General features: G+C 40.4%; 1 protein-coding gene across 2 annotated transcripts in view; it reads right to left on the reverse strand.

Moving 5' to 3' along the window:
- The window catches only part of LOC126466679 (probable ATP-dependent RNA helicase DHX34), a 179,030-nt gene that overhangs the window by 125,749 nt on the left and 31,410 nt on the right, over positions 1–21,871 (reverse strand). For both annotated transcript variants that reach the window (XM_050096401.1, XM_050096402.1), the window contains exons 4-6: positions 21,492–21,658; positions 1,170–1,373; positions 262–394 (exon numbers count right to left, since the gene is read on the reverse strand). In XM_050096401.1, coding sequence (XP_049952358.1) covers positions 262–394; positions 1,170–1,373; positions 21,492–21,658 — 504 coding nt within the window. The remainder of the gene's footprint in view (positions 1–261; positions 395–1,169; positions 1,374–21,491; positions 21,659–21,871) is intronic.

The following is a 21,871-nucleotide window of genomic DNA, read 5'->3' on the forward strand; positions in this document are numbered from 1 at the left end:
TGGTACAAAACAAAACACGTTTTTATGCACCATAAACTGTTGTACAAATGTTAATTACACCAGTCTAAGATCTCTTATGAAGAAAAATGATTACCAAGGTATTAAAATCATATGGAAAAAAAATTCCCCTTTGGCACAGAAGGCATAGAATCACTGACAGCAGGCAATTTGAGTGGAAGGGGGAAGGGGGGATGGGGGAGGGGGGGGGGTTAGGCCACACAAAATGATTGTAGTATAGTTGCAATACAATTCTGGTCTTACTTGGAAACTTTTCATCAATAAGCTGAAGAATCCGGACATAAGGTGCTGGATTAATACGTCCAGATTTTGAAGATTTTTCCTCAACAGAAATAGGTCTGTAATAAAGCTTTATGGGATACAGTCTTCCAGGAACCTGTTGAAATGCAAATGCAATGGTTATATGGATGTTGTCTAATTATTAGGTAAAAATAAATATACGAGAAAATAAAATAAATATATGGGAAAATAATATGCAGTGTTCTAGGACAAATAACAGAGGATAGAAGCTTTATTTTAATAAAATATTTCATTAACTCCATCAAAAATTCTTATCAGTTTCAAGTTTTTTTTTTCCTCTCAGAACAAACATTAATCCATAACATTACATAATTTGGTCTTTAAATACATCTGCTTGTGTCTGTATATGTGTGGATGGATATGTGTGTGTGTGCGAGTGTATACCCGTCCTTTTTTCCTTTTTTCCCCCCTAAGGTAAGTCTTTCCGCTCCCGGGATTGGAATGACTCCTTACCCTCTCCCTTAAAACCCACATCCTTTCGTCTTTCCCTCTCCTTCCCTCTTTCCTGATGAGGCAACAGTTTGTTGCGAAAGCTTGAATTTTGTGTGTTTGTTTGTGTGTCTGTCAACCTGCCAGCACTTTCATTTGGTAAGTCACATCATCTTTGTTTTTAGATACATTACATAATTTGTTAGATAAACCCCTTCTGATTTACTTCTTGCTTCAAGTGTCTACAGTAATTTTATTTGACATTTCTGCTTACATGGTTTCATGTAATTAAACAGGAAGAAGCCAAACTGATTTGTTTTAAAACTCTTGTTCAGTAAGATCCAAGTAATTAATCGATAAGTGGACATTATATTAGACTGAAACAAAAAGATGCTTGCTTCTAAAATGGACAAATTACTCACCTGAATTACTACTGCATCACCAGCAAAATACTGCACAAATAACTTTATATTGATTGTAGCAGACATCAAAACAACTTTTAAATCTGGTCGCTGATACAACAGGCAGCGCACGACTCCAAGCAAAAAATCTCCATAGAGATGACGCTCGTGCACTTCATCCAGGACGACTACATCATAGGTTGACAGTGATGGGTCAGTTGACACCTGCAAGGTGATAAAAGGTTCAAAAAATCATGATAGCAACCTAGATTGAAGCACTGGCATCTAATTAAATATATAATTGTAAGCAAGTAAGATCTACACAATGTTTTCATGAATAAAGCTATGAAGATGATGATAACTGTTAGACAGATCACCGAAGTACTAGATCTGTCATGCATTTGTCACTATCTTCCCAGAGAAGGAAAAAAAAAGAAGAACTGTAGACACAAATTTGTTACTGAGAAGTTTGGCAAATCAGAATATACCTCACAGTACAGGAAACAACTTCATCAGGCACTGCCTAAGGGATGTTGTCACGACGTAACACAACACTGGGAGATTTAAAGACTAATATTATGGATGCCTGCAAAGAAACATTAGGATACAAAACTAGGAAACATAAAAAATTGTAGAAGATTTGAAGTATTGATCTCAGAGAAGAGGACAGCCTTGTAAGCACAACAAAAGCAGCTGAACTTAATCGCTAAAAGAAAAGTCTTTTGTCTTGCTAAAACAAAAGTACAAAGTACTACCCATGCGCCGAGGAATGTGTGCCAGATAATGAAATCCAGAGAGTTAGAATATCTCACACATAAAGATACGTGACAGTTCTTCCACGCCACAACAGTAATTTATAGTCCAAGCATCTTTGGTTGAAATCCACTTTGGTCTAGTGACAAATGTACTCTTCTAAAACATCAATGCCCCGTCATGAATAGGTGGAAAGAACATTTTGAAGACCTTCTGAAATCAGTTACTGATGAACAAGTGCACAACATCAACAATGTAGAAAAGACAGATTCCTACTTGCCATAAAGAAGACATGTTAAGTTGCAGACAGGCACAATTAAAAGACACTCACATACAGCTTCTAGCCACATCCTTCGTCAGTAACACACACACACACACACACACACACACACACACACACACACACACAAAAAAAAGAAAAAAGCAAGCATACCTCATGCACACACAACTGCCAACTCTAGCATCTTGGGACAGAGTGCTGGAATGGTGTTCTGGCTCGAGATGCTGAAATTGGCAGTCGTGTGTGTGTGTGTGAGGTGTGCTGGCTTGTGTGTGTGTGTGTGTGTGTGTGTGTGTGTGTGTGTGTTTTTTACTGATGAAGGCTGCAGACGAAGATATATGTGAGTGTCTTTTAATTGTACCTGTCTGCAACTTGACATGTCTTCTTTACAGTAAGTAGAAATCTGTTTTCCTACATTGTTGATATTCCTGCCTGGAGTTTCCATTGTTTGATTTTTGCCAAATGACTTTCTTCCATCCAACAACACTGTGAAGTTTTCCCATGTTACTCTTCTGTTAAAATGGCATTCCAGAACGACATGCTCAAGTTGGCAGTCATGTGTTGTTTGTGAGAGGTGCTTGCTTTTTTGTGTGTATGTTTAATTGTGCCTGTCTACAACTTGACAGGTCTCCTTTACAGTAAGTAGCAATCTGTCTTTTCCACATTGCCGATATTCCTATCTGAAGTTTCCATTGTTTGACACGTGCACAACATCATGGAACAAGAACCTACCAAAGAAGAACTTGGTTCCCCACCAACATTAGGTGAAGTAAGGTGTGCTGTCATTCAAGCAATACAATACATAGCCACTGGTCCTGATGGAATACCAGTAGAAGCTCTCAAAAAAGGTGGTGAGGAACTCGCAAGACACATACATTAATTTATCATTAAAACCAGGAACACTGAAGAAAATGCCTCCTGATTTCATGAATGTTCTTGTGGTTCCCATATTTTAGAAAGATCATGATGTACCTTCACTCATGACACACGTGATTTCAGAGATCGCACGTCCGTACAGTTCACAGGTCCACTTATGGAGGCCACTTGGGTCGGCACCCTGGCATGCTCTAGTGAGCAGCCAATTATCAAGACAATACAAAGTACTCTTGAGCACCTGGCTAATTTGTCTCCCAAAAAAAGAAAACAGTTTTATTTAAGCAACGGTAAACCTAGGGGAGCCTAAATGAGATGTGCAGATCACTGTACAATTTGTCATTCTGCACACGTCACCATCATAGGGTCTTGTGGCAGTGTGCAGCTCCAATGTGTATTGAGACGAGTAAGAGAGTTGTGCTGTTTGCTCTTGTTTGTCATGCTTTGTGATGTTTGATGAAAGTTTTGTTTTAAAATGCTTGCCTGTACTGTAACGGGATGCAGGTCATACAGTAGGAAGACAAAAGACTTGGATGTAGTCTATCATTCAATTGCAGAAAGTTTGGATTACAAAGTGCCAACAGTGTGTTCTTTACATTTCATGCCTGATGATTATTTCCTTGATTTGGGATCAGAATTCCTTAATCAACCACCTAGGAAAGTGTCTAAACCAGATACAGTATGGAGTGCAAATATACCAGGAAGTGTTCCTAGTTTAAGTGGTAATGCAAGTGCAGATGAAGCAGTTTCTCCAAATAGAGCAGACACGTTGCAGACAAGGAAGACAATACAAAGTACTCTTGAGCACCTGGCTAATTTGTCTTCCAAAAAAAGAAAACTGGACCAGACAACAGCTACAGATGAGTGAGAGATTGGCAGTAAACAAATCAGTGACCTTTGTAAATTCACAGAAGAATTAGAATATAGGAACAACAAACTGACAGCCCAACGTGCAAAACTGAGGTACAGTGAGAAGAGCCTGAAACTAAAAGTGAAAGCCTGTGTCGAGAAAATAAAACATAAGCAGAATTATCAAAAGCAGCAAGTGCAGGAGAAGGTGACTGAAATATTAGCAAACTATTCTAAGAACACAGATAAACTGGTTTCTGAGTGGATAGAAATAAGCAAAGTGGCAAAGAGAAGACATTCATAAAGCAGTTACTCTTTGTTTTGTATCTAGGAAGTGTTATTTGTTTTTAAAGAATCAGGCTGGTTTCACTTCCTGGACTACCAACACAGAAAGATGGAAATCATGCCCTCTCTCATGCTTTCCTAGTGTTCTTACAGATATTTAAAGCTAATGAAAGCCCAGTCATCCGTACTGCCAAAAGTTGAATGTGTATGTGCGCTCTCATTCAATGAAATGAATGTAGGCAGCAGTGCTTTATATGAGTCTGTTGAAGATTGTATTGTAGGGCTGCACTCTAACATGTTGTTTGTTGTGGTATGGGTTTTGTTTGAAGGATGGAAGCAATCAATCTACTACGACTTTGACACACAGATGACAGCTGATCACTTAAACACTATCATCTGCTCCATACAAGATTTTGGCTACAATGTTGTTGCAGTAATGTGTGACCTTGGCACAAAAAATCAATTTGTGTGGACAAGTCTTAATAGAACAGCTGCTTCCAAATCCCAAATATGAAAATAAATGAATCTGGGTATTTTCAGATGTTCCACATGTATTTAAATTAATGAGGAACCATGTTCTAGGGGGACTACTTGAACACGTTGTCAACAGAGCACATGCGAGGTTCAAGCAACTCTACCCAATGCTCAGCAGGGAAATTATACTGAATAGGAGGGTGTTGAGGTCTATATACATGACACTGATTAGATCCCTGATGACGTATGCAGCTCCCGTATGGGGATACGCACCTCCTACATGGCTCCACTGCCTGCAGATCATACAGAACAAAGTGATATGCATCATTAGCAACACTCCATGCTACACACGCACCATGGATCTTCACAATGAATACCGCCTCAAAACTCTCAAGGAAGTATTCAAAAAACATGCCACAGGACTAAACAGGAACTCGAGACACTTGAACAATCCTTTCATCCTTAATCTGGGAAACTATGATCACAAACATAGGTGGGAGCAGAAGTGGCCAAAGACTCTACTAGCTAGGGCATAACCACCTATGGCAAGCTAACATACATCCACAAGCGACGACATCGGCAAGCCCCTGCATATCAGCAACGTTGACTGGATATGCCAGCTGCTATTAAAGTCAACACACAGGCTACAGCAGGGAAACCGACAAGCTCGCACAATGATGCACAAACAAACTGCCAATATTACCCTACACTGTGAATTTGATATATGACTTATCTGACACAAAACAATGATGAACCTAACTGTTACAAGTATGCTGATGCTGACAGAGAAATCAAAACGAGCACCCAGTGCCATCCACTGAGTAACACCACCGCACAACGACAAAGGTATCGAAATGCATGATACCCACTACTAACAAAGCCAACCCTTTCACAAACTGTCACAAGCAGCAAGAAAACCACTGCTCCTACAACCTGACCCAACTATCACTTTTTTCCCTCTGCCCTTCAAAGCACTACCTTTCATTCACCTTTCGACCCAATCTATCTCCAGATGAGCACAAACATGATAGTACCCACATCACATGAGACCTCACTTTAGTGAAAACTAACCCTTATGCAGAGATGGTAGTAGACCTTTTGAGTTGGCCATCATTCCGGTGTGGGTGTGGAGGAGCTCCACATCTATAAAACTTTCTGGATGAGGGAATAAATCTTCCAAGTGGGAAAACTGCTAATAAATGTTCTGTAGAAATACTGCTCACAGTAGACAGGATTGAAATGAAGTTGTGTCCTCAACTGTCACAAATTCAACTCATTGTCAAGGGCAGAGAATATCAATGGCTCTATTTAGCTATGCAACTTTTTTTGAGTACAACAGCTGAAGCCATACGATATCTGATGTCCGGAGAACCGGAAGCAGCAAATTTTTTTCAGCTTGTGAACTATGCATTAGACATCCTGAATGCATGAAGATTCAGTGACAAGAATATATTATTCTGTGGTTATGGAATGCACACGGATGTTCAGGAAAGAATATTAAGGGAACTGTACATGTGTGCTGAAAAAATGCACATAGGCAGTACAAATCTGTTGATAACTTTTATTATGTTTTGACCACATTTTTATTTTTCCAACAACTTTACACATTTAGACTTTATGTCATTTTCAAAGGCTACAAAATACAACACAAAACTGGTATCAGAAGAAAATATTATACATTTCACCATTGATAAGAGACATATTACAATGACAAGAATATGGCTTCCTAGGTTACCACTGCTTTGTCATTCATATAAAATTGTTCATTAGATGCATTGTACACGTCAACATTCTTGATCATGAGAGAAGTGCAAACTGCTACCAAGGGAAAATTTTTGGAAGCGAAGTGGACTAACCGCCAGGTGGTGCTGGATATGTGGTACACATTGCAATTTGTTTCTGTTTACAACCACAGTTTTCATCATTACATTGTATAAAACAATTTTATCAGTAAACATGGAAACCACATTACAATGTTTTACACAAAGAGATTACTTTATAAAATAATGTGTAACAGATAATTTTTTTTTTTTTTTTTTTTCCCCAGCTTACAGCACATAAATTACTATCACCAGTAATCAGAGCCATTTTGACTATCACCAGTAATAGTCCATAAATATTTAATAAAAGTCAAAATTATAGAGATTACTAGAGGGTTGGATGGGGATTGGTTAAGGCTGGCACACTTCAGATAATATACGTGATATCTTCTGTGGTTGTATGACCATAAAACTGTTTTCTGCGAGTAACAAACATTACGCCATTTATCACCACTACACAGTATTCTTTTTGTGATGAATGACATACCATTCTGTATTTTACCCCCAAGACTGTTCACCTTTGTGTGGCTTCATCCTGTGTTTTGTTTTGTGTGCAATATGAGTAAAAGTTTAATTATTTATTATATATTTAGTGTCATATGCGCAGATTGATCATAGGCCGAGAGTATTCACAAGCGGTCGCTCAGCGCTTGACACTGCATGACCCAAATTGAAAACTTTTGACAACAGTGCTATTATAGCTCTTTCACAATGCTTTCACATTATTTTATTTAAGTTGTCATTTTATAAATATTTGTAGTCACAGTATTACAAACAGCTTTACAGGATTTTTAAACATCAAGATGAATGCTGTGTACCCATACCCTCCCCCCTTCTCTAACTGCATCATGGTGATCCACAATATTTGTTATTCACAGAAAACAGTTTCATGGTCATACAACTGCAGAAGATCTCATGTATGTTATTTTAAGTGTGCCAACTTTAACCAATTCCCTTCCAACCCTCTAGTAACCCCTATAATTTTAACTTTTATTAAATATTTATGAACTTTTACTGATGATAGTAATTTCTGTACCATAAGTTGTTAAAAAAAATCAAAAAATAAAAAATAAACAAAAGACTTGTTAGTTAACAGACATTTGGCCCCAGCACCAATCAGCACATGCTTCCAAGGTATGAATTAAAAAAAAAGTCAGTTACACATTATTTTGTAAAGTAATACCTTTTTGAAAAACATTGTAAAATGGTTTCCACGTTTACTGATTAAATTGTTTTATATGATGTAATGATGGAAATTATGGTTGTAAACAAAAACAAATTACTGCCTGTACCACCTACCCAGTGCCCCTATTGTTTAGTCCACTTGGCTTCCAAAAATTTTCCCTTGGTAGTAGTTTGCACTTGTCTCATGATCGAGAATGCTGACATGATACAATGTATCTAATGAACAATTTTACATGAGCGACAGATCACTGCTACGCTAGGAAGTCATATTGTTGTCATTTTAATATGTCTCTTATTAATAGTGAAATGTATCATATTTTCATATCTTCTGATACCAGTTTCATGTTGCATTTTGTAGCCTTTGAAAATGATGTAAAGTCAAAACGCGTTAAGGTTGTTGGAAAAATAAAAATGTGGTCAAGATATAAGAAAAGTTATCAGAAGTGCATCCAAATGGCTGCATTGTCTCACAGCGTTTTCATGCAAACTGCAACAGTACAAATCATTTGCTCCCATTCCGGAAAGTCATCACGACAACAGTCTGGTCATTATTTGAGCTGTATTCAGACCTTCAGCCAGTGCTGATGAGATGTATTCTAATTGCATGATTGAACCACAACACACTGGAAAATTGTTTCTTGCAGATATGAGGATTTGGTCATTTCCACTTGAACCCTTCTCCAACAGAAGTGAAACATTGATTACGGCTGCTACTCTTAGGGCACAATGCTCATGATATTTCTCTATCAAATGAAACTACCATAGAGGCAGTTGGCATTGATGGACTTTTGGCGTCACATCTGTCCAGAAGAATTTTGCTCTGCATGAATGAAGTGCTGGAAACAGGAGATTGTGAAATAGAACTGCAAGATATTAACTTTCCTCTTCTACCTGCATGGGAAGATTCAGCTGTCAGCAAGGGATCTGACTCCTTTTTCTCTTTTTCCCTCAACAGAATGATTTCGATACCTGGCTGCATACATTGCATATCATGAAAAGAAGTATGACGACACACTGGGAACATCGTCTGGAGATATTTTAAGTCCTTCTGCAACAGATGCGGAATATTTTGGCTGGATTGAAGTCCTATCTCACAGTGGGCTTACAGTTCCAACAGGTGATCAGCTACATAAAGTGTCACGATTTGAACTTCTTTTTAATGAATTTAATGATTTAGTAAGTAATTTGAAGGAAAGGAATATAGTAAAAACAATCTGCACTACAGCGCAAACTAAATATGTTGATTTTTCACCAGAAATCATCAAACTGTATGTTAGAATAAGACTTTTCATTCAGATGTGCTTCCTTAATATGTAGCTGAACATGGAAAAGGTGGCAGCAGCACAAAAGCGAAAATCCCAGCAGTGGCACTCTTAATTCTCTACTAACATATAAACATAATTTTATGAGACCTTAATGTAGTTATAAATAGTTATTTGTGCTTAAGAGCTGCTTGCTGCAGCAGCCGGTGCTTTGCTCTGTTCCTATAGTGATGTCACTGTGCCATAGTCCATTTTGCTTCAGGCCCAAACTTGTTTTTAATAACTTTGTCGCAAATGAGTGCTTGGCTACTTTGTAACCTGTATAACTGTTGTCCACTCAATGTGTTCACTGTTGTGCGCAATCTTTACTTCATCATATCTTACATTGGCTCTATAAAGTACTATTTTCCATAAATTGTGCTTGTTCTATCTATAATGAACTGGCGACAAGTAAGGGTTATGTTTTCTCCACATGTTAGTGGCCATGCCAAGTCACCTGACAAACATCTTGATGGGAGAAATACTCATCACCGGTGGTCTATGGGTAGCAACTTTAATTAGTAACTGAACCATTCTCAGTCCCAGGTTCAAAACCTGCAAACCACTTAAATTTTGATTAATAACCAGTATTGGTGGCTGAAGACTTCCGGTATAAGAAGTCATCCTCATTCTTCCAATGGCCTTGTCAAAGAGGGTGGAGGAGTGGACACTGGGGTGGGAAACTGCCCCTAAGGGCAGAAGAATCAGCAGTGATCAATGACATGAGCATGCAGATGCCAATAGAAATCACTGCATTAAAGAGACATAACAGGTATCGACCAGACATGTGGCCTGTAAGTAAAAAAGTGTCATGGTGATCTCTCCATTGGCAAAAGATTCCGGAATACTCCCCCATTTGGATATCCAGGAAAGGACTGCCAAAGGGGAGGTGATCATGAGAAAAAGACTGAATAACCTACGAAAGGATAACATTCTATGAGTCAGGTTGAAGCTTGAACATGGCAGGGAAGCTAGAAAATCTGAAAAGGGAAATGCAATGGCTCAGTCTAGATATAGACACATCAAAAAAAGTTCTGCATCGCCTTGGTTCCCAAAACTCCTGAAGATAGACATTGACCATGGATACTGTAATGCAGACACAGTCCCTCTGACTGTTCAGAGATATCACTAAACCTGCCCAAAGATGTAAACAACCATGCATGAGCAGTGCCTATTAGATGGAGGGAGTCCGATAGCCAATCAGTTCCAGTCATTCCACCAGGAAGGAGGTACATGGCTCACGTTGTCTGTATAATGGACTGCTCAGGATTAGCATCATGTTCTCTTCACCGATGAGTGTTGCATATGCCTTCAACCAGACAATCGTCAGAGACGTGTTTGGAGGTAACCCGGTCAGGCTGAATGCCTTAGACACGCTGTCCAGCGAATGCAGCAAAGTGGAGGTTCCATGCTGTTTGGAGGTGGCATTATGTGGGGCCGAGGTATGCTGTTGGTGGTCATGGAAGGCGCTGTAATGGCTGTACAATAAGTGAATGACATCCTCCGACCGATAGTGCAACCATATAGCCAGCATATTGGCGAGGCATTCATCTTCATGGATGACAATTTGTGCCCCCATCATACACATCTTGTGAATGACTTCCTTCAGGATAATGACATCGCTTGACTAGAGTGGCCAACATGTTTTCCAGACATGAACCCTATCGGACATGCCTGGGATGGATTGAAAAAGGCTGTTTATGGAAGACGTGACCCGCCAACCACTCTGAGGGATCTATACTGAATCACTGTTGAGGAGTGGGACAATGTGGACCAACAGTGCCTTGATGAACTTGTGGATAGTATTTCACGACGAATACAAGCATGCATCAATGCAAGAGGATGTCCTACTGGGTATTAGAGGTACCAGTGCGTACAGCAATCTGGACCACCACCTCTGAAGGTGGTATAACATGCAATGTGTGGTTTTCATGAACAATAAAAAGGGCGGAAATGATATTTAAGTTGGTCTCTATTCCAATTTTCTGTACAGGTTCCGGAACTCTCGAAACTGAGGTGATGCAAAACTTTTTTTGATGTGGGTAGTAGGGGGTCAGTGAAGTGAAATAGAAAGACAAGGATTTATGGTCAGATGAGTAAAGGGTAATATCAACAGCAGCAGAAAAAGGTATAATGGGCGTACGATTCGATATGAATAGGGAAGTGGGGCAGAGAGTGTATTACTGTGGACAGTTCAGCGATAGCGATGCTCTTATCAGAATTGACAGGAAACCAACACCAGCAATGATAGTTCAGGTATACATGCTGATGCTGCATGCCAAAGATGAAGAGATAGAGAAAGTATATGAGGATAAACAGGTAATTCAGTAAGTAAAGGGAGATGAAAATCTAATAGTCATGAGGGACTGGAATGCAGTTGTAGGTGAAGGAGTAGAAGAAAAGATTACAGGAGAACATGGGATTGGGACAAGGAATGAGAGAGGAGAAAGACTAACCAATCGCAAGTGGAGGAGGTCTACTTGGAAAAGGCATGTCATATGAGAAGATTTCAATTAGATTACATCTGGTCAGACAGAGATTCTGAAATCAGATACTGGATTGTAAGGCGTACCCAGGAGCAGATATAGACTCAGATTACAGTGTAGTAGTGATGAAGAGTAGGTTGAAGTTTAAGAGATTAGTCAGGAAGAAACAATACGCAAACAAGTGTGATATGGAAGTACTAAAGAAAGAAGAGATCTGTTTGAAGTTCTCTAAGGCTATAGATACAGCAATAAGGAATAGTTCAGTAGGTAGTACTGCTGAAGAGGAACGGACATCTCTAAAAAAAGGGAAATCACAGAAGTTGGAAAGGAAAGCATGGGCACAAAGAAATTAACTGCGAAGATACCATGGGTAATGGAAGAAATACTTCAGTTGATCAATGAAGGAAGGAAGTATAAAAATGTTCAGGGGAATTCAGCAATAGAGAAATACAAGTCCCTGAGGAACAAAATAAATAGGAAGTGCAGGGAAGCTAAGATGAAATGGCTGCATGAAAAATGTGAATAAATTGGAAAAAAAAGCATGTTGGAAGGACTGACTCAGCATATAGGACAATCAAAACAACCACTGGTGAAATTAAAAGCAAGGGTGGAAGCATTAAGAGTGTAACAGGAATTCCACTGTTAAATGCAGTAGAGAGTAGATAGGCGGAAACAGTACACTGAATGTGACTCTCCAGCAGGAATACGACTTCCTCAAATCCTGCCCTGAAATGAGATACATCCTTCATGAAATCCTCCCCACTCCAAGAGAGTCTTTCTGTCGTCCACCTAACCTTCGTAACCTCTTGGTTCATCCCTATGAAATCCCCAAACCACATTCCCTAACCTCCGGCTCCTACCCTTGCAACCGCTCCCAGTGTAAAACCTGTCCCATGCACCCTCCCACCACCACCTACTCCAGTCCTGTAACCTGGAAGGTGTACATGATCAAAGGCAGAGCCTCGTGTGAAAGCACCCACGTGATTTACCAACTGACATGCCTACACTGTGAAGCCTTCTTTGTGGGAATGACCAGCAACAAACAGTCCATTCGCATGAATGGACACAGGCAGACAGTGTTTGTTGGTAATGAGGATCACCCTGTGGCTAAAACTGCCTTGGTGCATGGCCAGCATATCTTAGCACAGTGTTACACCGTCTAGGTTATCTGGATACTTCCCACTGACACCAAACTATCAGAACTCTGGAGATGGGAACTTGCCCTTCAATATATTCTCTTTTCCCGTTACCCACCAGGCCTCAACCTCTGCTAATTTCAAGTTTCTGCCCCTCGTACCTCACCTGTCATTCAACAACATCTTTGCCTCTGTACTTCCACCTCGACTGACATCTCTGCCCAACCTCTTTGCATTTACATACGTCTGCCTGTGTCTATATATGTGCGGATGGATATGTGTGTGTGTGCGAGTGTATACCTGCCCTTTTTTCCCCTGAAGGTAAGTCTTTCCGCTCCTGGGATTGGAACGACTCCTTACCCTCTCCCTTAAAATCCACATCCTTTCGTCTTTCCCTCTCCTTCCCTCTTTCCTGATGAAGCAACCTTGGGCTGTGAAAGCTTGAATATTTGTGTGTTTTTTATTGTGTCTATCAACATACCAGAGCTTTCTCATTTGATAAGTTACAGCATCTTTGTTTTCTTTATAAGTACAATATAACTTCTGCACAATTTCAGTGCAGTAATGTGTTCACTGTAAATGAAGAGAGAGAGAGAGAGAGAGAGAGAGAGAGAGAGAGTGTGTGTGTGTGTGTGTGTGTGTGTGTGTGTGTGTGTAAGTACAATCTAACTTCTGCACTATTTCAGTGCAGTAATGTATTCATTGTAAATAAATATTATAGTAGTTGTATGACATGTTTATTACCTTATAAATAAATAAAAACATTTTTATTTTAAATTCAGTGCATTAGTATTTGTAAAATGACTCTTTCATATAGTGTTCATTAAAAAATGACGATCATTCCACTTGGGACCTGTGGAATGGGAGAAGATTTGTCTGATGTGGTAGAAGAAAAAACAGGAGTTGATTTGGAAGAGGTAGAATCAGAATTTTAGGGAGCTTTGGAGGACATGAGATCACGTAATGCAAAAGGGATAGATAACATTCCACAGTTTCTGAAATAATTGGGAGAAGTGGCAAAACAACTATTCATGGCGGTGTGTAGAATGTATGAGTCTGGCGACATACCATCTGACTTATGGAAAAATATCATCCACACTATACCAAAGACTGCAAGAGCTGACTAGTGCAAGAATTATCGCACAATCAGTTTAACAGCTCATGCATCCAAGTTCCTAACAAGAATAACATACAGAAGAAAATCGAGAACAGCAAAATAACCAGTGATGGATGGAGTAAGCAGGACATCAAAAGCAGACCAGAACTGGCAAAAAGGGCACCACACAAGAGGTAGCTCTTGAACCTCCAATGTGTGTTAGTGTCCTGTTCATAAACCCTGTCCAATCACACAGATCCAAATCTGATGATAATTGAGGCTATGCACTTTGGAACTATCGGTCAATGATTCGGTTTTCTGCAAGTGTATTATGTAGTAACCAAGTGAACTCACGAGCAAGTGCTGCTTGTGGGAGCATATGGGGATGAGGTGGAGAGAGGTGAGGGCAGCTAGAGCAGTCGGGAGCGTAGATACAGGGCTGGGGGGGGGGACAGCGGAAAATGAAGTAAAAAGACTGTGGGTGTATTGGTGGAACAGAGGGCTTTGTAGTGCTGGAATAGGAACAGGGAAGGGGATGAAGGCTAAGGGTAGTCACTAACGAAGGTTGAGGATATGAGGTAATGGGAAGATAGGATATATAGCAGGCAGAGTTCCTACCTGCACAATTCGAAAAACAGGTGTTGGTGGGAAGGATCCAGATGACACAGGCTGTGAAGCAGTCATTGAAATGGAAAGCGCCGTGTTTGGGGTGGTCTAGCTGTCTCTTGGACACTATTTGTTGGTGGCCATTCATGTGGACAGACAGTTTGTTGGTTGTCATACCCACACAGAATGCAGCACAGTGGTTGCAGCTTAGCTTGTAGATCACATGACTAGTTTCACAGGTAGCCCTGCCTTTGAAGGGATAGGTGATGCTTATGACAGGACTGGAGTAGGTGGTGGTGGGAGGATGTATGGGACAGGTCTTGCACCTAGGTCTACTATGGAGATGTGAGCCATGGGGGCAACTAACCTAATATCGCAGAAAGAACCACAATTCACCACAATCCCAAACTTATAATCCTACCTGCTGACAAAGTCTCCACCATAGCTGTTTTGAACTGCAAGGATTACCTTGCAGGAGGACTTTGCCAGCTGTCCAATACAGCCAACTACAAACCCTGCCACGGTGACTCCATTTCAGAAATCCAGCAGGATCTCTGGTCTATCCTCAAATCCTTAGGCTCATCACAGAACCTCTCCTCAGACTCCATCTCTCTCTCCTCCCTCTACCGCCACCCACACTCCAATCTCCTACTTGCTTCCGTAAGTCCATAAACGAAATCACCCCAGATGCCCTATTGTGGCAGGTTACTGTGTCGTCACTGAGAGATTCTCTGCTCTTGTAGACCAACATCTTCAGCCAATTATGCACGAATCAACCTCCTATATAAGATACCAGTTCCTCCACAGTTCCTGTTCCTTTACCACATGCTGCCCTCCTCGTCATACTGGTGCCACCTCCATTCACACTAACATCCCTAATGCCCATGGTCTTACCAATATTGAGCACTACCTTTCCCAATGTCAGTGGATTCCAAACCTACAACTTCCATCCTGGTCCTCATGAGCAACTATATCCTCACCCACAATTACTCCTCCTTTGAAGGCATTACCTGCAAAGAAACCCAGGGTATGGCTATGGGCATCCACAGAGCACCATCCTACGGCAAACTATTCCTGGGCAATCTAGAGTAATGTTTCCTAAACATCCAGAATCCCAAACCCCTCAAACCTATCAACCGCCAGTAATACCTCCACTTGGACAGCTGCGACGCATTCTGCAACAAGAGGTTTGTTAGATACAGTGCAACCGCACCTGGCCATTGCCTCTGCAGTGACGAGTGGTCCCTCCCAAAATATACCGAGGGTCTTACTGAGCCATTCACAGATCATAGTCACCCTGCCAACCTTGTACAAAAACAGGTCTCCAATCCCTTATCTTTTCAGTCATCCACCACCTCCCAAAGTCCCACTGTCCGGCCACAGAGGAGCATTCCCTTCATTCCTCAGTACCACCTAGGACTGGAGCAACTGAATCACACTCTCTGCCAGGGTTTCAACTACCTCTAGTTGTGTCCTAAATGAAGAATGTCCTACCCATTATCCTTCCTAACCCTCCCACAGTGGTATTCCGCCACCCACCAAACCTACACAATGTCCTTGTCCATCCCTACACAACCTCTACTCCCAACCCCTTGCCTCATGGCTCATATCCCTATAATAGTCCTAGTAGCAAAACCTTTCCCATATATCCTCACCCTACCACCTACTCCAGTCCGGTCACAAGCATCACCTACTCATCAAAGGCAGGGCTACCTGTGAAACCAACCACGTGATCTACAAGATAAGCTGCAACCACTGTGCTGCATTCTACGTGGGCGCAACAACCAACAAGCTATCTGTCAACATGAATGGTCACTGACAAATTGTGGCCAAGAAACAGCTGGACCGACCTGTTGCTGAGCACACCACCAAACATGATGCACAATTTCAATGACTGCTTCACAGCCTATGCCATCTGGATCCTTCCCATCAACCCCCAGGCTCCTGCCCTTCACCTAAGCTCCCAAATGCACCTAGCTGCCCTCACCTCTCTCCACCTTGTCCCAGTATGCTCCCACAAGCAGCACCTCCCCACCCCAGCCTCCTCCTTACCCACACCTCCCGGTTGTATCACCTGCTGTTGTTCACAGTGTGGCCTCAGCAGCCAGAGATCGTGGTCATGTGTATGTGATTTCTGTGTGTGTGTGTTTTGTCTATTTCTGACTAAGGCCTTGTTGGTTGAAAGCTCACTTTCTGACAGTCTTTTTGTTATGCCTATCTGTGACTCAGCTTCTCTGCTATATGGTGAGTAGCAATTATCCTTTTCATAATACAAGAGAGCACCTGTGAGTTACATGAGGGATAGAGATTGTAGAAATACTTATGCTTCTGAAATAATGGCTCTTTTAGGAGCAGTGTTTCTCACTGCAGTACAAAAAGGAGAAGATACAAACATAGTGTAAATGTGTGCATCAAATGGAACAGGAATGATTTTATAAGGGCAGCATTTAGCTACAAGCACTTTCTGTTCTTGCTTTGGTCAATGAGGTTCGATGATACTTCAACAAGAAATGAACAATTTGAAACTGACAAACTTTCAGCCATCTGTGGCCTCCTGTCTGCAGTTTTGAACAACTGCAAAAATAACTACAGCCTTGGGGAATTCACGACAATAGACTAAATGCTTGTCCCATTACAAGGGTGTTGTGCTTTTGTGCAGTACATGCCCAGTAACTCTGCTAAGTGGGACTTGAAGTTGTATGCATTGTGTGACAGCATGACATTTTACACTTGTAATTTTGCAGTATACTATGGCAGACAGAATCCTGGACCATATCTTGCTTCTAACCAGCCTATGGATGTTGTGAAGAGATTAGCTGAACCAATCAAGGGCACTCACAGGAGTAACTATAGACAACTGTTATAGTAGTTATCCTTTAGCACAGCATGTTCTAGGAAATTTGCTAATCTTCACTGGGACACTGAAAATGTACAGGATGGAAATTCCTCCAGAACTTATGCCAAACACGCTGTGAGAAATTAGAAATTGTTTTTTTGGATTTAATGCACAAAATCGATGAAACAGACATTATTACACACAAGTCTGCTGTAAATTTGGACTACAACACAACCAAATATGGAGTAGGTATTATTGATTAGAGGTGTACATCCTACTCCATACAAATATATCTAAAAACAAAGATGATGTGACTTACCAAACGAAAGCGCTGGCACGTCGATAGACACACAAACAAACACAAATATACACACAAAATTCTAGCTTTCGCAACCAACGGTTGCTTCGTCAGGAAAGAGGGAAGGAGAGGGAAAGACGAAAGGATGTGGGTTTTAAAGGAGAGGGTAACGAGTCATTCCAATCCCGGGAGCGGAAAGACTTACCTTAGGGGGAAAAAAGGATGGGTACACACACACACACACACACACACACACACACACACACACACACACACACACACACACACATATCCATCCACACATATACAGACACAAGCAGACATATGTCTCCTTGTGTCTGTATATGTGTGTGTGTGTGTGTGCGCGCGCGAGTGTATACCCGTCCTTTTTTCCCCCTAAGGTAAGTCTTTCCGCTCCCGGGATTGGAATGACTCCTTACCCTCTCCTTTAAAACCCACATCCTTTCGTCTTTCCCTCTCCTTCCCTCTTTCCTGACGAAGCAACCGTTGGTTGTGAAAGCTAGAATTTTGTGTTTGTTTGTGTGTCTATCGACGTGCCAGCGCTTTCGTTTGGTAAGCCACATCATCTCTGTTTTTAGATATATTTTTCCCATGTGGAATGTTTCCCTCTATTATATTCTACTCCATACAAAGGATGACAAGAAGACAGCCCCTGCCCTTTTTTTCCTGTTTCCTGGATGTTGTTGGTATGAATTCCCAAAGTGTTATTCTTCACAAACAATCAAGAAAAAAAGGTTCATAAAAAAGTATGTACGCTATAAACCTGGTCTTGGTTCTAATGGAGAGCTATTTGAAAGAACTCTCTACTCTACCAAGGAATACACAAAGATTTCTGTCAGCTTATCGTTCAATCCTCAAAAGTAAGGAAGAGGTCGTTAGGAGAGGGAGGTGACATCATTGTGGTGGTAAGAGAAATAATGGAAGTACTGTGACTTGAAATAGTTACAAAAGATTTGTTTGCAAGCACTGCCACAACACTTACATGTGATGATTGCAGACATTCTCCAGAGGAAGAAAGTGTGTGATTCTTGAAATGTGTTCATGATTTTTCTTCTTTTTAGAATTGGCTGTCTTGTTCTTCATTATGTATACAGTATTTCCATTTCTATTGATTATTTTTGTGATAGTTGCTTCAGTAATGGCCTATAAAATTCAAATGGCTCTGAGCACTATGGGACTTAACTTCTGAGGTCATCAGTCCCCTAGTACTTAGAACTAATTAAACCTAACTAACCTAAGGACATCACACACATCCATGCCCGAGGCAGGATTCGAACCTACGACCGCAGCGGTCATGCGGTCACAGGCTGTAGCGCCTAGAACTGCTCGGCCACCCTGGCCGGCAGTAGTGGCCTATAATAGCACTGTAATTTATAGTACACTGAGGTGACAAAAGTAATGGAATAGTGATAAGCACATATACTGATGGTAGTAGTGGCGTATATGCAAGGTATGAAAGGGCAGTGCGCTGGTGGAGACGTCATTTGTACTCAGGTGATTCATGTGAAGAGGTTTCCAATGTGATTATGGGCACACACTATGAATTAACAGACTTTAAATGCAGAACAGTACTTGGAGCTAGATGATGGGAAATTCCATTTCAGAATCATTAGGGAATTCATAGAGGGAAACATTCCACATGGGAAAAATATACCTAAAAACAAAGATGATGTGACTTACCAAACGAAAGCGCTGGCACGTCCATAGACACACAAACAAACGCAAACATACACACAAAATCCAAGCTTTCGCAACAAACTGTTGCCTCATCAGGAAAGAGGGAAGGAGAGGGAAAGACGAAAGGATGTGGGTTTTAAGGAAGAGGGTAAGGAGTCATTCCAATCCCGGGAGCGGAAAGACTTACCTTAGGGGGAAAAAAGGACAGGTATACATTCGCACACACACTCATATCCATCCGCACATACACAGACACAAGCGAATGTCTGCTTGTGTCTGTGTATGTGCGGATGGATATGAGTGTGTGTGCGAGTGTATACCTGTGTACTTTTTTCCCCCCTAAGGTAAGTCTTTCCGCTCCCGGGATTGGAATGACTCCTTACCCTCTCCCTTAAAACCCACATCCTTTCGTCTTTCCCTCTCCTTCCCTCTTTCCTGATGAGGCAACAGTTTGTTGCGAAAGCTTGGATTTTGTGTGTATGTTTGTGTTTGTTTGTGTGTCTATCGACGTGCCAGCGCTTTCGTTTGGTAAGTCACATCATCTTTGTGATTAGGGAATTTGATATTCTGAGATTCCCAGCGTCAAGAGTTCTCGCTTTTAGAATGCTCAGATTAATCCTGTAGCAGGCATGCTGAAGGTAGTTATGTCAGCAACATGTTCAGTGCTACCTAACTTTAAATATAATAAAACAGCCAGTTTCTATTTTTTTTCTGGCAGAATTAATGAATGGGATCGTAAACAATAAATAAGATCATTCTTATTTCCAATACTTAAGAGGGTCTGTATACAATTACATATGATTCAATAAATCAAAATCTGGATGTACTAATTAAAATTATTACAGAATGTGACAGACAAGTTTCCAGGAAATTTCCTCAGCATTACTTTAATAACATACAATGAGGTGAAAAAAGTCATTGGATACCTCTTAATATTGTGTTGGACCCCCTTTTGCCTGGCGTAGTGCAGGAACTCGATGTAGCATGGACTCAACAAGTTGTTGGAAGCCCCTGCAGAAATATGGTGCCATGCTGAATACTTCACTCCTTTCGTGCCATGCAATGGCTTAGTGATGGCGAGTGTAAGACACTTCACTTTTGAGCGTTATATTTATGGGTGTTACTGTAGTTTTCAAACTTTGATTGACTGTTGGCAACAAACTTCATAAGAAGATTAAGAGTATTGTGAGGCTGTTGTCAGTATGAGATGGAACCATAAAGTTTTAACTAACACATTTTTTTTTAAAAAAAAAAAAAGATATGTAATTAATTGTTTGTTCAAATTACAGTGGTTTACAAGAAAATGTCTTTTTTCATGATGCATCTGATTTTTTATTTTTTTTATTTTACAGTGCAATCCAATGATAAAGTGGAATATTGTGCAGCAATTTGTTTTCGGCAGCAATGGAAATGTTGCAGCTGTATGAGGCCAGTTCAGTCAAGTGTTTTAGCCATCTGGAATAGCCTAACACAGGTACTATACTATTTTTCGACTCCTGCCAAAAACATATTACTGCACAATACTCCATTTTATTTTGGATTCTCCAGCAGTGTGCTACACAACAGTGGCACAGGGATTTCAAGCCCTCTTTGTTGAGAGCCGAGAGTGTGGAGTGTACCCATTCCACTGCCAGTGATAGAAGTTTGTGAGTTATGAAACAATGCATTCCCAAGAGTGGATGAATGCCAACTCAGGCAAAGCCTCAGAATATGGCAAGTATCAGCTGGATATGATCACATGTTCAACACGTAACATTTCAAGGTGTTTAAAATCTGATATATGCTCTCCCTTCTAGTCTACAAGTTTCAACCTACTAAATGACCTTATGATTCAGAATTATTATGTATTGGGAAGCTGATTTTTTATTTTTTTTATTTTACAGTGCAATCCAATGATAAAGTGGAATATTGTGCAGCAATTTGTTTTCGGCAGCAATGGAAATGTTGCAGCTGTATGAGGCCAGTTCAGTGATTACTATTAAGAAATCAGTTGGTCCAAATATTCCCCAATTTTGAAAATCTCTGTTGTGAAGTGAAAGTAACCAAAACGTTGAACAAAGAAACCAGGTTTTGGACAGAAGTGTTGGTAAACAATAAATATTATACAACAAATTTGTTATATTGTGAGTTTCCCAAGTGATTTATTGCTTATGTTTTAATTTTCAAATAAGAATTCACTTAAGGCACCATGGAAAGTTACTCTTGAAATACCTGAAAAAACCTACAGAACTGAAAATACTGGGATATAAAAGTGAGTATCATACATAGACAGAAAACAATGTCTCTGTGATAAAATGATATCTATTGCACTGATGATGAAAAAACAATGTCTTTGTGAAAACTGAGTATCTACACTGATGATCATACCTGCCTTAGAAGTAATCCTTCAGTAATAAAAAGTATTTTTGTTGCTTGGTTTTTACTTTTTTCAAAACGGATTTGGTAACCAACATCAGAATTATTTTCACTCAGAGTTTCAAATGCAACTCGTTTACACAATGATATACAAGCTATTCTTCTTGGTTGTGTACAAGCTGAAATGATAAACAAGTGAATATATGTTTAGAACTCTGAACAATAATTATTTAGTTTCAACAAAAATCACTATATATCTTTGTGAAAGAACAGGCAAGGTGATACTTTGCAAATGTGTCGAGAAAGAAAAATCTCTGGTACCAATTCAAACAAGATGGTCAGAAACTGATTGTACCACAGAATAAAAAAATAAATGTATGTAAACTGCAGTT

This window comes from Schistocerca serialis, chromosome 1 (assembly GCF_023864345.2).
Source record: "Schistocerca serialis cubense isolate TAMUIC-IGC-003099 chromosome 1, iqSchSeri2.2, whole genome shotgun sequence".
Taxonomy (NCBI): domain Eukaryota; kingdom Metazoa; phylum Arthropoda; class Insecta; order Orthoptera; family Acrididae; genus Schistocerca; species Schistocerca serialis.